This window comes from Apodemus sylvaticus, chromosome 13, assembly GCF_947179515.1.
Source record: "Apodemus sylvaticus chromosome 13, mApoSyl1.1, whole genome shotgun sequence".
Lineage (NCBI taxonomy): Eukaryota > Metazoa > Chordata > Mammalia > Rodentia > Muridae > Apodemus > Apodemus sylvaticus.
The window spans coordinates 90745746-90763747 of record NC_067484.1 but is presented as its reverse complement, the minus strand read 5'-3'; the positions used below and the strand labels follow the sequence as shown (position 1 = coordinate 90763747).

Sequence of the window (18002 nt, the reverse complement as noted above, 5' to 3'; positions counted from 1 at the left end):
AGCTTCTTTTCTAACTTCAGATTCGTGAGTCTCCAAAACGACACATGGCGATGACCCCATGCATGCATCATAAATATAAATAGAATTTAAGTGTGTAATACAAAATGAGGTATCTCAGAAGTTTAAAACCATAAGATACCTCAATTATCATTTTATCATCTTAGAACAATCTAAGCACCCTTGGTTTTGAGGGTTGAGTAATTCATCTATACCAAGGGCACTAAACAAGAAAACCTACATGGAGCCCCTAGCACACCACCCAAGTCTGCAGGAGCTTAAGATTTAGGGGAGGGGGCATCCTGAGCATGCCCCATCCTTCATAATTTAATGAATAACCAGGAGACAACACCAAAGATCATGTAATGTGATTTTCAATTAAGAACAAAATCCAACTACCATTAATTGGTATTTCCTGAACATTTATCTTCGATTGCTAAGAGCAAGTGCTTTTCTAAAGTGTGCTTCTTAAATATAATCACTAAATACAAAAAAAATGTATATATTGTTTTGTTTTTTATTGTTGTTTTCAAGACAGGGTGTAGCCTTGGCTGCCCTGGAACTAACTCTGTAGACCAGGCTGGCTCACAGAAATCTGCCTGCCCCTGCCTTCCAATACTTCCAATGGAGTGTCAGCAATCCAATACTCAACCAAGAAATTCACACCCCATTAAGCAGCACCAACCATCTGTCTCCTGTCTAGTACCAACATCTGACACTGCAAATAAAACTTGAATTGGAATACTTTTGGGGGTTTGGAGAGATGGTCCAAAGGACAAGAGCAATTCTTGCTCTTGCTGAGGACCTGGGCTTGGTCTCCAGTACCCAAAGGAGGCTGTTAACTTGGGTTTCTGGGAATCTGATGTTTCTTCTGACCTCCCCAAGCACTGCATGCACATGATGCACACATACACATAAAATAACAAAAGAATTTTAATCCATTTTCACTTTTCATCCGAGAACAAAAAGCACCTAGATCAATCACTCACGATAAGCAACTAATAGACTTATATAAGAAAAAAAAAAAAAAAAACTCTGCTGAGAACACGGGAAGCGCCAGACTTTTTTCTAAAGTTCAAAAAGAATCCCTTCAGATACATTCTCCCTGCACGTGTGTGCTTAAAGAAAGCTGTTCACCAGACTGGCTCAACCTGGCACACTAAAGAAACCAACTGCGCTTCCAGGCACTGCCAGGCGGGTTTCTTCAAAGAAAAATAAAGCAACAGTTGGGCAAATGTCAAATGCCACACTACAAAGACCCTGACAGCAAACAGAAACCGCTGGCCGTAACCCATAGGTCTGCACGGGTGCCCCGATTGGTACTACGGTTTGACTTGCTCTCCTTAACCTTACTCGAGGGCAGGGAACAAGATGGAAATATTCAGGGCAAACTGCTAAACTTAACAGGAGGCTTTTTAAAGTCTACCACGCTGAGATCTAGAATAGTGCCTTGCTTTTAGACACAGGCTCAGAGGATAATAAAGAACCTTTGTGTCCCCAACAGGCAGCCCCGGAGCGGAGACTGGAAGACCCAGCTCCCATTGCTTCTCTCCTGACTTCATGAAAACCGCTGGCCCGTCGGTATAGACGGCCGGGCCAGCGAGAGTAGGCTCGCCCTCCGGAACCCCAGCGCCCGCCCTGCGCGCTCAGGCGCATCTATCTGCTACAGACCGGAACGGATCCCGGGTGCGACCCCGAGGAGCCCCGGAGCCCCCGGCTCCTTCCTCGCCTGCCCCGAGACCTTGCGGAAGATTCCCAAGTTCTCCGGAAAGGGCCTCGACTCCGTGGAGTTTGCGGCGCAGCACTCTCGGTTCGAGCTTCCGCGAGAGGGGTCCCGGCGGGGCGGGGCGGCGCCGGAGTCTCGGGGCCACTCCCCTCACGGCCCCGCGGCGCGAGGCCACCCGGCCCGCAGGGAAATCGGGCGGCGGTTGCCGGCGCTTTTGTGAGGGCAGAGCAGGCGCCAAAGGGCTCCGTCGGGAAGCCGGCGTCAGCCCGCCCCCACGCCACCCTGCCTCGGCCCGCATCCCGGAGCCTCTCCCAGCTCACCTTCTGGATGGCGGCGGGCGTGATCTCGCCCTTGCCCCGCTGCCTCGGGGCTGCGAACGCCACGGACATGTTGCCGCCGAGCCCGCGATCAGCGAGTCCCGAGCGCTCCGGGGCCCGCGGAGCTGGGGGCCCGACGCCCGCCTCCGGGCAATCCCATCTTAGCGCGCGCAGTGGGGGGAGGATGCTCCGGGGCCGCGCCCCTCGCTGCCCGGCTCGACCTTAACTTGGAGCTGCAGCTCCCAGCAAGACGTCCAAGAAGCTTACTGATGCCGATGCGGCTGGAGCCTCGGGTCCCGCCGCGGTCCGCCCCGCTGCCCTCGCGCGCTCTCCGGACGCACCCCCGCGTCCCTGCGCTGATGGTAGCGCCGCGCCGGCCGCCTCCGCCCGGACGCTCAGGAAATGGTCCCGCCACGGCGGGAGGGAGCGACCGGGCCGCGCTGTCACAGGAAACGCGGGGCCCGCCCGCCACAGTCCCCCTAACTGTGCCCTCGACCCTCTTGGGGAGAGGCTCGTCCCGGCGGGACAGTCGGGGCTCGGGAGCGTCTACCGAGTCAGCACGGAGAACGCGGATTCGCTAGTTTAAATGGCTCCCTGCGCTCCACGTGCGCATCCTGGAGTGCACGCTCGCCAAGTCTAGCCTAACAGTAGAAAGGATCCCCGGACTCGGGGTTGCCTAGAGATAGACCCTCCCCACACTGGTGGATCCATTTGATCTGACTTGGGGCCTTTGAAACGAAGCTGTGAAAAGCCACCCACTTCTCCAGTTCAATACTTAATTAGGCCCAGGCTTCAAGTCAGTATGAGGGAAATAAAGTCAACAGCTGCAAATTCAAAAGGATCACATTGCGGTGGATTAAATTCTGCAACATAGACTTCCTAAACGCACAAAAGGGAAGTTTATGTGAATCGTTACCCAACAACACTGATGGTCAAAAATTAGTGCCTAGCCGGGTGATGGGGTGCTCGCCTTTAATCTCAGCACACAGGAGGCAAAGGCAAGCTGATCTCTGTGAGTTCAAGGCCAGCCTGGTCTACAGAGTGAGTTGCAGGACAGAGCTACACTGAGGGACACTGTCTCACAAAACCAAAAAAAAAAACCAAAAAAACAAACAAAAAAAGAAAAACAGTGTCCAAATTATTAATAAAGTTAAAACTAAACGTAGTTTTAATGTTATTTCAAATAGGTTTCACGGGTCAGTTTAATGGATTCAGCGGTTCTGGGTGGCCGTGCCCTATACCGGTGGTAGAACTGCCAGCTGCAAAGGAAACTCTAAAAGATTTCGTGTTTTACAGAAAAGATCTACAAAAAGTAAACAAAGGCAAACATGCACGTAAGTAAAGTTTAACAGTTAGCAAACAAGGGCAGAGCTACAAACTACTCCTGTGACCTAAGTTGGGAACCCTCTGATACATTTGAAGAAATCTAAAGGGTAAAGAGTAGGCTTTCAAGATGGCGCATCTGGCAAGGTGCTGTGGCCAAGCTTGACATCCTGAGTCCAGTCCCTGGGACCAACATGGTGGAAGGAGAGACCCAACTCAGTCAAGTTTTATTCTGACCTCCACGTGTGGTTCCCCTACCCCGTGCAAGTGAAATATTGCGTGAGCACACACATACACACACACACACACACACACACACACACGAATGAAAAAGGATGAAGACTCGGGCCATTCTAAGAACAAAGGATGGAACCTTCTCTCTCCCTTACAGTGGTAACTGTTCTTGGGAAATGACTTGTTGCCTTTCACTATCCTAAGCCTAAGGAAACCACTGTGATACAAAGGGATTCATGTAAGCACACCTGAAAATTCTACTGAAGGCTGAACAATAACCAGTTACTTTTCACCGCTAAACACTATGTGACAGTCGGCAAGGATGGTCACAGTTGGTCTTCCAATAACATCATAGTAATCGGGAACAATCTTTCAGCGGGAAAGCTAAATCTGAAGCAGTCCTATGGCTCCATGATAGTATGGTGTAGTGGCTATTCCTGGTTGTCAACTTGACTATATCTGGAATGAACTACAATCTAGAATTGGAAGGCTCACCTATGATCCTAATTTGGAGGCTCAGAGATATAAGTTTCTGACCTGGATCTTGGCATGGAGACCTTGAAGCATAGTGGCTAAGACAAGGAGATCTCTGAGTTCAAGATCATTTGGGATTAAAGGCATGGACACACACACCTTTAATCTGGGCCACACCCTCTGTTGGAGACCTACAGCCTTTAATCTGGGCTACACCCTCTGCTGGAGATATATAAGGACATTGGAAGAAGGACGATTCTCTCTTACTCTTCCTTGCCCGCTTGCCTCGTGGGACTGAGAAACTGCTAGATCCTTGGACTTCCATCCACAGCTGCTGCTGATCATTGTTGGGGAGTTGGACTACAGACTGTAAGTCATTGACAAATTCCCTAACTATATAAAGACTGTCCATACATTCTGTGACTCTAGAGAACCCAAATTAATACATATGGAAATTCTACAAGCAAACCAAATCAGCACTTGTCTGAATCTCTACATTACAGTTTTTTTTAAAAAAAAAATAAATACATGTGAAAAGTTCTCACATTCTAGACAGGACTCAAATAGATACTTTAAATGGAAGCTTACTAGGGGGCTGGAGAGAGGGCTCTTCCAGAGGTCCTGAGTTCAATTCCCAGCAACCACATGGTGGCTCACAATCATCTGTAATGGGATCCAATGCCACCTTCTGGTGTGTCTGTAAACAGTGACAGTATATCCACATACATGAAATACTTAAATCTTAGAGACAGAGAGAGAGAGAGAGAGAGTTTAGAGAGCTTACTAAGAGTAGAAAAGTGGACTCTATAGACTGTAGGTTATAAGCCTTCAAGTATTTGGAGTAGTAGGATAGGGTCTAGGACCCAAAGGCTCCATGCAGGAAACAGCCACAGCCTTTTCTATAGTTATCTGATTGACATTAAATACTCTTTTTCTGTATGGTCTTTGTATTACATCTGTTGCAAAGCATTGATCAAAAGAGTCATCCAAAATTGCAAGTGATCTCCAGGAAAGAAGACAACTAGAAAGAACCCTACTTGTGATGGTTTAAATACACTTGGCCCACGAGGTGGCACTATTTGGAGGCGTGGCCTTGTTGGAGAAGCATGCCACTCTGGGTGTGGGCTTTAAGACCCTCCTCCTGACCACATGGAAGTCAGTTGTCCCCTAGAAGCCTGTAGATGAAGATGTAGAACTCTCAGCTTCTCCTGCACCATGCCTGCCTGGATGTTGCCATGTTCCTGCCTTGGTGATAATGGCCTGAACTTCCGGACCTGTAAGCCAGCCCCAAATAAATTATTGTCCTTATAAGACTTGCCTTGGTCATGGTGCCTGTTCACAGCAGTAGAACCCTAACTAAGCCACTACTCTATCTTCAAACTTCTTTGGTAAAACATCCAATTAGTTAGCATTCCCTGAAAAAGTAGAGAATTTGGAGACAAGAAAGATTGAAGCCCAGAGAAGGACTGAGCTAGGGAACACTGGCATTGCAAACCCCGTTTTCACTACTATCAGTTCTTCGAGAAATCCTGGGGCAGTTTAGTAGTTTGATTAAAAATGGCTTCCATAGACTCATGTGTTTGAATGTTTGGCCTGTAGAAAGAGTGGCACTTTTAGGAGGTATGGCCTTGTTGGAGTAGGTGAGACCGTGTTGGAGTAAGTGTGTCACTGTAGGAGCAGGCTTAAGCCTATGCCCAAGCTATGCCCAGAGTGTCAGTCTCCTGCTGCCTTTGGGTCAAGATGTAGAACTCTCAGTTCCTCCTCCAGCATACCACCAAGCTTCCCACCATGGTGATAATGGACTAGACCTCTGAGACCTTAAACCACCCCCAATTAAATGTTTTCCTTTGTAAGTATTGCTGTTCTCCTCACAGCAATAAAACCTAAGACAGGTAGTGAATGGGCAGAGGGGTGAACAGTAAAAGAAGAGACTCTAGTGTTTAGCTAAGGAAGAAACCAATAATGAAAATGGAAATCTTCCTAAACAAGAAAAATGGCTTTGGGGACCTAAGGAAAAAATTCTCCCCAGGAGCTATCTTCCCAAACATATACATCAGTCCCATTATTTAATCTGCTCACAGACTAAATAATCCAACTCAGTAACTGAGAAGACTTTTGCAGTATAGTTCAACAGACATCACAAATCCATCAGATTGAGTATAAGCGATGTATTCCTGACTACACACACTAACAAATATAGAAAGAAATGGAAATCAAAAGGCAAAGCTAGTACTGACAGTGTAGTGATAGAAAAATTCAAGTTTGACTTTCAAATGTTTCACTTTTTAATGTTTCATGTAAATTTGTTTGTATCCCTTAAATATATTTCAGTGAACTGACTGAATGAAGTATTCCTAGAATACTCAATACTTAGGGAAATGAAAATTGTGGGGTCAAAAATTGTTTAATCTCCCTAAAAATAAATCCTATACACGCAGATGTCAGAGATAACTGTGTTTGCATAGGAGAATCTGTTTAATACTTAATGTTTTGTAACTAATAGAACATCTGTACTACAAAATTTACTGATCTTTTAAGCCTCTGTCTCCCATACGTTTTTCAAATATACTGAAAAGGCATAGCTCATAATTGGGCTCAGAGTAAACCCCTCAGGGTGATATTCTTCAAAATATTTCCACCCACAGTCTTGTTGCATTTGATGAGCCAATGTGAGTGGTGGCTTCCACATACTTCAAGGCTATAAAAAGAACAGCATACAACTTTATGCACGATCATTATTCTAGTCAGAACAAACTCCCCATCATCTGTAAAAGATTTTATTTTTAGTATATGTGCTGCCAAGATGACACAGATTTTATTTTTAATAATCTAGAACTTTTTATTCAAAGCAGATTCTTCCAAAAGCCACTCTGGGGCATTTTCACCTTTTCTTCTGTAATCAAACACTAAATGAAGAATGAACTGACTCAACTAAACGTTGAGATTTAGTCATTCAGAAAGCTATGTTTTAAGTCAGGTATGGCGGTCCACACTTACAATATCAACACCCAGAAGGCAGAAGCAGGAGTGTAAGGCCACCCTCGACTACCTCAGTTCCCAATGAGCCTGGCTGCACTCTGAAACCTTGTTACAAAAAAAGCAATCAAAAACAAATATTTCTCTCTAAGAATATGTGTGTGATTCAGTGGCTCTTACCTTAGTAAAAATGTTTTCCTTTTTATAGAGAGGGTGAAATATAAGGCCTGTTAACTGGTTTTCATGTGAATGAAGACAGCAGACAGAATTCTATACCCCAAAGAGGACTACTTCCTATATGCTGTGATTATGTGAGCATATACAGACTCCATGTGGAATTAGTGATTAATCAGCTGAGTTTGAGATCTGAAGATTAGCCTGAGTGTCCAGCTAGGTCTTCTTGAAGGGAATGGAATTACAAGATGGATGAGCAGGAGGTCAGAAAGAAGCCATCTTGACAAAGACTTAAGCGGCCATGGCTAAAAGTTATTTGTACTTTTACTTCAGCCCATTTCAGATAGCTACCCTCCAATACTCTAAATTAATGTATCAATGATGTTAAGACTATAAGCTCTATGATAATTTGTTAGGATATCACTAGACATGACAGCCTAGCAATTAGGAACCTGGGGCAGGAAGTTTGATCTCAAAAAGCTACATAGTAGGATATCTCAAGAAAACTAGCAAAAACAAAGCAATTGGAAACTAATTCATTGTTATTTTCTAATCTAACATCGTGCATAAATTGAGAATAGTTAGTAAAATATTTATAAGTTGTTCGTATCCTACACCAATACATATTAAACCTACCAATGATGTTGATATATGTCCTTTAAGTATAAATCAGTTGTAGACTGTTTGCATAGTGTAGATGAGGCTCTGAGTTCAATTCCTAGTATGAGCAACAGAGACAAAAAATGAATGCTAAAGAGATTATAATACTTGAAAGGAAAGTGCACAGGTTCAGACTCTAACACCAACACTTTGCAGCAGACACACATCTATGTGCTACTTAACTCAAAATATCCAGTGTCTTCCTCTGGCCTCTGCAGACATCAATGTGCACATTTCATAATTAAACAAAATAAATAAATCTTAAAAGAAATAAAACCCAACTAAGATGGTATACTAACATAGGCCTGCAACTGACATTTGACAAGGTAAGAAGGATTGTGAGTTAAAGGTCAAGAGTAGATACTGCCTAGTGAGATCATGTCTTAAAAATAAAATATCAGGAGCTGGAGGGATGAATTGGTGGTTAATACCACAGCTTGTGCTGCTCTTGCAGAGGACCTGGGATCAGATCCCAGCACACACATAGTGGTTCCAAACCGCCTATAACCTCAGCTCCGGGGGTCTGCTGCTCTTTCCTGGTTTCCGTAGGCACCAGACACATAAATGAGGCCAACACACAGAAATATAATCAGGTGCATAAATATAAAAGTGAAATAAAATAAATAAAAGCTACAGCTGTGGAATTGCTTGGTGCCAGGAAGCGCTTGCTACCCAGGTGTGATGACCTGATTCCGATTCCCAGAATCTACATAAAGTCTAAGTAGTCTGCACCTACAATGCCTGAACTCTGAAGGCGGATGGGAGGAGGCCAGGGCGTTTCTGGAATCCTGTGGGCCAGCCAGCCTGGTAGACAAAGCAGCAGACAATGAAGAGCCTGCTGAAAGCTAGGTGAAGGCAAGGACCTTTGCCTGCATGTGGTGGTTGGAATAAGAATGCCCCGGAGGCACGTATATTTGAATGCTTAGTCATCAGGGAGTGGTACTACTTGAGAAGGATTAGGAGGCAGGGCCTCATTGAAGGAAGGAGCTTTAAGGTTTCAAAAACACATTCCAAGCCCAAAGTCTTTCTTCCTGCTGCCTGTGGATTTATGATGTAACAAGATGAAGAACTCCAGCACCATGCCTCCCTGTTTTACTGCTATGCTTTTCACCATGATGACAATAGTCTAAACCTCTGGAGCTGTAAGCAAGACCCAATTAAATGTTTTCCTTTTTAAGAGTTACTGTCTCTTCATAGCCAAAGAGTGTTATCTGACAGAGAAGTTGGTACCAGGGAGCAGGGTATTGCTGCAACTGTCCTGACCATGCTTCTTGTTGGAAGAGTGTGGACTTTGGTCTTTGAATTGGAAAGCTGTTGACTGCCCTTAGTGGGCCAACCTAGTAGTAGAAACATGGAAGACAGTAGTGCTGAGAATAATGTTGATGACAACCTGGCTAAAGATGTTTCAGAGAAGGAAAAAAATAGTAAATGGTGTGGAAACCTTTCTTGCAATACTTTGGTGACAAATGTGGCTATTTTCTGCCCTTGTCCAAAAACAAAACAAAACAAAACAAACAAACAAATAAAAAACCAAAACCCAAACAAACAAACCTCTGTCTGAAGCTAAAGAACTTTGGATTAATTGCATTGGCTGAGGAAATTTCAAGACACCTTAGTATGTCTCTGTCATGTGGCTGTTAGTGGTCACTCTTATGCAGATCTTAATTAAAAGGAGCAAGCTATACAAGGAAAACTACAAAATGTACAAAGTGAGGAGAAAAGGGACACCAAGATGTCAGTGCTCAAGAAGATTAAAAAAAAAAAAAAGGAAAAATGGATGCTAAATGGACTAAAGGGAGTGGTGACCTCGGGGCAAGACCACACCCAGCTAAGCTCTCAGTGTGTGAAAAGGAGTCAAAGGGGAAAATAGTTTAAGCACTTAAAGAGACCATCTAAAACAGAAAGCTGATGAGAATGGATTTGAAAGAAGGGGCCACGAGATCCAGACCCAGCAAGCAGAACTTAACAGCTTTGACCATGTGGTTTCTAGTATTAGAATCAAGGGTATAAGAAAGGGGTTTTAGAATCTCCCTCTGTAGCTAAGAAAACCTAAGGAGGACAGGCATGTGTCAGGAGGTCCCTTCACAGAGACCCAGAGAAGCTACTGTGTGAAGCTGTAAAGATAAAGCCTGGATTGTATTGGAAACCCCAAGATTTTGCCAGTGTTGTAGGATACCTTGCCAAGGAGAGTTGCTCGATGAGAATCAGCTCAAGAGAAAAATAAGTGTGTTGCAGCCAACAAAGCTGGAAGGAGTTGGAGATCTGAAGAATGCGCTGACATCAGATGAAGATGCAGACTTTGGAGTTTGCCCTGCTGGATTTTGGTCTTGCTTTGGTCCAGTGAAGACTGTGCTCCTTTTCCTTTCTTTTGGAATAGTAAAATTCTGTGCTATTATTTGTTGGAAGTATATGATCTGATTTTTTTTTTTTAGTTTGATTTTGCAGGGGGTTACAATTAGGAGACTGTAATGAGTTTCAGAAGAGACTTTCAACTTTGGACTTTTTTTTTTTTTTAAAGTGTTTCTGAGCAGCCATGCCTTAAGTTTTTTTTGTTTTTGTTTTTTAAAGATTTATTTATTTATTATATGTAAGTACACCGTAGCTGTCTTCAGACACACCAGAAGAAGGGTCAGATCTCATTATGGGTGGTTATGAGCCACCATGTGGTTGCTGGGATTTGAACTCAGGACCTTCGGGAGAGCAGTCAGTGTTCTTAACCGCTGAGCCATCTCACCAGCCCTCAACTTTGGACTTTAAAATTGTATTGAGGCTGTGGTATACTTAGGGGACTTTTGAAATTGGACTGAATGCATTTTTGTATTATGACATGGCTACAAGCCTGTGGGCACAGGGAGTGGAATGTGGTGGTTTGAATACAAAGGGACTCCATAGGCTTATTTATTTGAATGCTTGGTCTTCAGGGACTGGTACTACTTGAGAATTAGGAGGTGTGTCTTCATGATGTCTCTTCACAGCTATAGAACACCAAGGGTGGTTGTTTGAATACATATGGCCTCTACAGATTAATGTGTTTGAATGCTTGGCCATCGGGAGTTGCATTATTAAGAGATGTGGCCTTGCCAGAGGAAGCGTGTCATTGTGGAGGAGGGGCATTAGAGCACTAAATGTTCAAGCTATGCCCAGTGTGACTCACGCACAGAGCCCTTCTGCTGCCTACTAATCAAGATGTGGAACTCTCAGTTTCTTCTCCAGCACCATATCTGCCTGGACACGGCCATGCTTCCCACCATGAAGATAATAGACCAAACTTTGAAACTATAAGCTAGCCCCAATTAAATATTTTCCTTTATAAGAGTAGCCTTGTACATGGTGTCTCTTCACAACAATAAAACCCAAAGTAGTACACTGACTAAGACATTAAGATTGTCCTCTAACCTCCAAATGCACACTGTGATATGAAAATACATCACTCCCTCTCCCATATACACATGCATATACATATACATCTATACATGCACACACACACACACACACACACACACATTCATAAAATAAAAATAGAAAGTCCATGATAAAACCAGTGCAAGAGATGGAAAAGAATTACTATAAGTTTCTTATGTTTTAAATAAAATAGGTTATTATTTATAAATATATATACTGTAAATAGCAATTCTTAAACCTTTTGGACTCTTTAAAGTTTCTGTTCTTTCCACTCTTGTGAGACTATTATTTTGTTTTGCTTTGTGTTTTCAGAGTTTTTTACATTTTTGAGTACAGATATTTTGCTTGTTTGTACGTCTGTGCATTACACGAAACCTGGTGCTCTCAGAGACTAGAAGACAGCATTGGGTACCCTGGACTTGGAGTAACAGATAGTAGGTAACCACCACCTGGATGCTAGGAATCAAACTCAGGTCCTCTTGAAGAGCAGTGTATACTCTTAACTGCTAAGCCATCTCTCCAGCCCCCATTTTTGTCAAATTGAATGGAGAAAAACTTAAAGCAATTCCCCAAAAATCAGGGCTGTCCACTCTCTTTGTATCTCTTCAATACAGTAATTGAACCCCCAGCTAGAGCAATACTACCATTTATGGAGATCAAGGCAATTCAAATTGGAAAGGAAAAAGTCAAAATATTACTATTCTTATACAATATTATAGTATAAATAAATGACTCTAAAATTTCACCAGAAAGCTCCTACAGCTGATAAACACCTTAAGCAAAGTGTCTGGATACAAAATTAACTCAAAGAAATTAATAGCCCTCCTTTATACAAATGATAAACTCACTGGGAAAGAGATTAGGAAAATAATACCTTTTACAATATTCACAAATAATATAAAATATCTTGGTATAACTCTAACCAAAAAGGTGAAAGACCTGTATGACAAGAAATTCAAGTTTCTGAAGAACAAAACTGAAGAAGACATCAGAATGTGAAACAATATCCCCTGCTCATTGATCAGCAGGATTAATATAGTGAAAATGCCATCTTGCTGAAGGCAATCTGCAGATTCAATGCAATTCCTATCAAAAGTACAACACAATCCTTTACAGACTTTGAAAGAACAAACCTCTAATGGGGAAAAAAACAAAGTATAGCTAATCAATAAAAGAACTTCTGGGGTATCTCCAAACCTGACTTCAAGCTTTACAACAGAGCAATAGTGATAAAAACTGCATCGTATTGGTACGAAAACAGTCAGGTTGATGAGTGGAATAGAATCAGATCAAAGACCCAGAAATAAACCCACCCATGTATAGACACTTGATTTTTGGCAAAGAAATTGCCAAAACTGAACTCTTGATATTTTTTTTTGACAAAGGCAAAGCCATACAATGGTACAGAGAGAGCGTCCTCAACAAATGGCGCTGGTCTGACGGGACATCTGCATGTACGACGATGCAATCCATCCCTGTAACCCTGCACAAAACTCAAATGAATCAAAGACCTCAATGTAAAACCACATACACTAAATCTAACAGAGCATAAAGCGGGGAATAATCTTGAAATCACTGGTACAGGAGACAACTTCCTGAACAAAATGTAAATGACTCAGGCACTAAGATTAACAATTAAAAAATAGGACCTCATGAAATTGAAAAGCTTCCATTAGTCAAAGGACAAATTGCAGACTACAGACTGGGAAAAGATCTTCACCAACCCTACATCTTACAGAGGGATAAATATCCAAAATATATAAATAACACTAGAATATGCACAACAACCCAAATAGCCCAATTGAAAAACAAGGTGCAGAGGTAAACAGAGAATTCTAAACAGAGGAATCTTGGCTGAGAAACACTTAAAGAAATGTTTGGCTTCCTTAGTCTTCAGGGAAATGCAAATCAAAACAACCCTGAGATTCCACCTCATACTCATTAGAATGACTAAGATCAAAAACTCAAAAATGGGGCTGGAGAGATGACCAGCTGCTAAGAGTACTAAATGTTCATCCAGAGGGCCTGAGTTCAATTCCCAGCAACTCCATGGTGGCTCACAACTACCTATGATGGCATCTGATGTCCTCTCCTGGCATGCAGGTAAACATGTAGGTGGGGCAATCATAAAAAATACATAAATAAATCTTTTTAAAAAAAAACTCTCAAGGGACAGCACATGCTGGTAGGGATGTAGGGCAAGGGGAAACAGGAGTGCAAACTTGTACAACCACTCTGGAACTCAATATGGTGGATTCTCAGAAAATTAGAACTAGTTCTGCCTCTAAGCCCAGCTATATCACTCCTTGGCATATACTCAAAAGATGCTCCACCATTCCACAAGTACACTTGCTCAACTATTTCAAAGCAGCTTTATTCATAATACCCAGAAACTAGAAACAATGTAGATGTCCCTCAACTAAAGAACGGATTTTTTAAAATGCGGTTCATTTCCAGAATGGAATAATACTCAGTTATTTAAAAAAGGAAATCATAGCTGGGCAGTGGTGGAGCACGCCTGTAATCCCAGCACTATGGGAGGCAGAGGCAGGCAGATTTCTGAATTTGAGGCCAGCCTGGTCTACAGAGTGAGTTCCAGGATAACCAAGGTTATACCGAGAAACCCTGTCTCAAAAAACAAAAACAACAAAAACAAACAAACAAAGGACATCATGAATTGTGTAGGTGAATGGATGAAACTAGACAATATCATTCTGAGTGAGGTAACCCAGCCCCAAAAGGACATGCATGGTATCTACTCACATATAAGTGGATTTTAGCCATACAAGATAACCACACTACAGTCTTAGACCCAAAGAATCCAAAGAACAGAGGGGCTAGCACCCCCACACACACACAATGCAGCAGATACATAGGTTGGTCTTCATGAGGGTCCCCCAACAACTGGAGCAAGGGCTGTCCCTGAATCTGTTGCCCATTTGTGAATACCATTGCCCTAACTGGGCCTCCTTGTCCAGGCTCAAAGGGAGAGGATGCTCCTAATCCTGCAGTGACTGATGTGCCCAGATGGGAGGGGATTTCAGGGGGTGCTCATGGTCAAAGGTGAATGGGAGGAGGAATAGGGAGAGGGGCTGCCATGGGAGGACTGGGAGGAAAGGAAGGGTTGGGATATTGGGCTATAATATGAATAAATAAATTACTTAAAAAAAAAAGAAGAGTCAGAGAGAAAAAATGGGTACTGGAGAGATATGTTGATAGCATTTACATGTAGGTTCAGTTATACACATAAAAACACATGCACACATGCCTTAAATAAAAAAATAACATTAAAAATGCAGACATCACCTTTTATCATTTTCTTGTTTAAAACAAAGTACTGTGTGTGTGTGTGTGTGTGTGTGTGTGTCAGAGGACATCATATTTCCCTGATCTGAAGTTACAAGTGGTTGAAAGCCACCAGAAATAGGTTCTGGGAAACAAAATTAAGTCTTCTAGAGGAGCAGTATATACTTTTAACCACTAAACCATTTTTTTAGACCCCTAATTTTGCTAACCTTAGATTAAAAAATAACAAAGTGGGATGGAGAGATGACTTCTTAGAAGAAAAGAGCACTGAATGCTCTTCAGAGGATGTAAATTTGATTCCCAGAACCACAGGATGGTTCAAAATTGTCTGTAATTCCAATTCCAGAGGATGTGATATCCTTGACTGAACTCTATAGGCACCAGACATACATATGGTAAACATGTGCACAAGGAAAACACCCATAAACATAAACTAAAAATAGTAAATCTTTAATAACAATGTATACTCACAAATGATGGATCTTTATTCAGGCAAGCATCAATAAACTCCTTGAAAGACTTAAAAAAATAAAAAATAATAAATAAATAATAAATAAATAAAAATAGTAAATCTTTTTTTTTCCGACACAGGATTTCTCTGTATAGCCCTGGCTTTCTTGGAACTCACTCTGTAGACCAGGCTGGCCTTGAACTCAGAAATCTGCCTGCCTCTGCCTCCCAAATGCTGGGATTATAGGTATGTGCCACCATGCCCAGGAGTAAATCTTCTAAGAAAGATGACATATATACATAATCTATTTTAATTTGAAGGAATTTCCATTTATATATATATATATATATATATATATATATATATATATATATATATATAGAGAGAGAGAGAGAGAGAGAGAGAGAGAGAGCATATGTGCATGTATGTATACTGTGGTTCATATGTATAGGCTAGAGGACAGTCCAGTTCACAGGAGTTGTTTCTCCTTTCACCATGTATATCCAGTGAATCAAACTCAGTTTTGTCAGGCTTGGCAGCAAGCTCTTTTGCCCACTAAGCCACTTGGCTGTCTGAGTCTACAGTATTATAGTTAATTAAAATCTGTGTTTTTTAAAATAAGAAATTAAGGCAGGACAAGTATAGCAAAGAAGAATTCTATACCTAGCAAAACTATCCTTCAGAAATGAAAGAGAAATTTAAATCCAGGAGTTGGTTCAGTTGCTAAAGTGCTTATTACACAAGTCAGAGGACTTGAGTCTGGATATTTAATACCCACATTTAAAAAAACAACAGGGATATGGCAGTGTGTATCTTTAATATCAAGACTAGAGAGGCAGGAACAGGCAAATCCCTGGAGTTCACTGGACAGCCAGCCTGGCCAAATTTGTGCACTGTATGTTCAGTCAAACATGCTATCTCAAAAAATAAGTTGGAGAGTGATTGAGAAAAACACAACCAATGGCAACCTTTGCCCCTCCCCATGTACAAATACACCCGCATGCACATGCCCACACACACACACACACACACACACACACACAGAGAGAGAGAGAGAGAGAGAATATGAAGGAGAAATTAAGATACTTCCTACAAACAACACTTGAGAAATTGTCATTAGAATACATGACCTTCAAGAAATACCAAAGAAAAAACTTTTTTAGACAAGGTCTCCTGTACCCAAGGCTGTTCTAGAACTACAAGGTTGACCTTAATCCTCCTGCTTCATCCTCCAAATACCATCATTACAGGTATGTATGTACCAGCACACACTGCTCTGAAGGGAAGCCTTGATGCTAAAGTGATACTGTGCTAGAAAGTGAGGTTAAATCCATAAAAGGGTGTTTTTCAAAGTGGTGAAGTTAGCCTCACAGTAAACATGACAGGAGAGGTGCATGTACACTTTTGTTACAAATATATCATGTTAAAAGACAACTACAGGCTGGGCAGTGGTGGCACACGCCTGTAATCCCAGCACTTCGGAAACAGAGGCAGGCAGATTTCTGAGTTCGAGGCCTGGTCTACAAAGTGAGTTCCAGGACAGCCAGGACTACACAGAGAAACCCTGACTCAAAAAACCAAAAAAAAAAAAAAAAAAAAAAAAAAAAAAAAAAAAAAAAAAAAGACAACTACAAAAGTCAAGTTATGGTTTTAGAGCTGATAATACTTAATGACAGAATTTTGAGTGTCAAAATAGTATCAGGAAAGAGAAGGGCTGAATGAGGTATGAGGTGGATCTCTGTGAGTTCCAAGACAGCCAGAGCTGCCTAGTGAGACCCTGGGCATGGGGAAGGGTTAAAGGGAGGGAGAGAGGGAGGGGAGAGAGGGAGGGGAGAAGAAAGAAGCTATACAAATGTGAAAAGTTGATTGCTTCAAGTTATTAGTTATAATTCCCATAAAAATGATAAAGTTTTTGAGGCATGATGTCAGTGTAGCCTGCCTGATCTGGACCTTGCTACATAGATCACACTGAGTTTGACTTTTCAGAGATCCACCTGCCTCTGCCTCTCGAGTTCTGGGATTAAAGATGCATATCACCATACCTGGCTAAGAAAATGAGATTTTAGTGTAGTAAAGAAGCAATATGTTTAAAAAATTTCTCTGTCAGCTTAGGCTATTGTAACACAGTACTGGTGATTACATTGCTTTAAAAATATGATTTTTAAAATATTTTTATTTAAATTAATATTTTAAAATACAAATTTATATGGAAGTTGAGAGGTTGGGATACTTATCCTTTACTCCAGATTTACTGCCTACACCAAGAGTTTAATACAATAATACAAAGCTGGAAATAATACGAATACTCAGTGCAGGTTAGTGGGCAGTTGTAGTCCATGCATATAACATAATGCTTGTTGATTGTTAAAAGGGAGCAGCATGTTGTTAGCAGCAATAAAATGCATGAATCTTATAAATAATTCAGAATAGAAATGAGTATAACCTATTTATTCCATCTCTGTAAAAACTGACACAGGCAAAAATGGGTTAAGCCAGAGACAGATTAGATCACTGACTAGAAATGAGGATGGATGGGGAACTACAAAAAAGCACAAAGGATCTTCTGAGGAAGATGGACATCCCCTATTTCTTTTACTAGGGCCATGGTTCCATGGGTAGATGCAAATGTGAAAGTTCATTACACTGTTCTTAAGAATCGACTAAAGTACTTTCTGGGAAAATAAAGTATTGGAATTCTTGTTGGTATTGCATCCAGTGTCTACAGTGTCTAGAGGTCAATATGAGTCATTCACTCAGGAATCTGGTTTCCCCTCACTTGGGTCTTCTTCAGGTTTTCTCAGTAATGCGTTATGGTGTTTGAAGTAGGGATTGTTCGTTTTGTTGGAGACTCAAATGTGTCATGTGATTTTTATTTTTTACTTTGTGGAAGCTGTCTGGTGAAAGTACAAGTGATGTTTTGCTGGAGCAGACGGTTGAGAGGACACACAATGCTTGGAAAGAG

At 41.9% G+C, this 18002-nt stretch overlaps 1 protein-coding gene across 6 annotated transcripts in view; it reads right to left on the bottom strand.

The window, feature by feature from the left end:
• The window catches only part of Ss18 (SS18 subunit of BAF chromatin remodeling complex), a 250263-nt gene that overhangs the window by 50803 nt on the left and 181458 nt on the right, over window positions 1-18002 (bottom strand). For 2 of the 6 annotated variants that reach the window (XM_052156041.1, XM_052156044.1), the window contains exon 1: window positions 2044-2179. The exons of 1 other annotated variant lie outside the window; for it this stretch is intronic. In XM_052156041.1, the coding sequence (XP_052012001.1) occupies window positions 2044-2112 (69 nt within the window). In that variant the 5' untranslated portion in view covers window positions 2113-2179. Of the gene's footprint in view, window positions 1-2043; window positions 2183-18002 lie in introns of those variants that run through there. 3 more of the 6 variants (XM_052156045.1, XM_052156042.1, XM_052156047.1) reach the window with 3 other exon arrangements.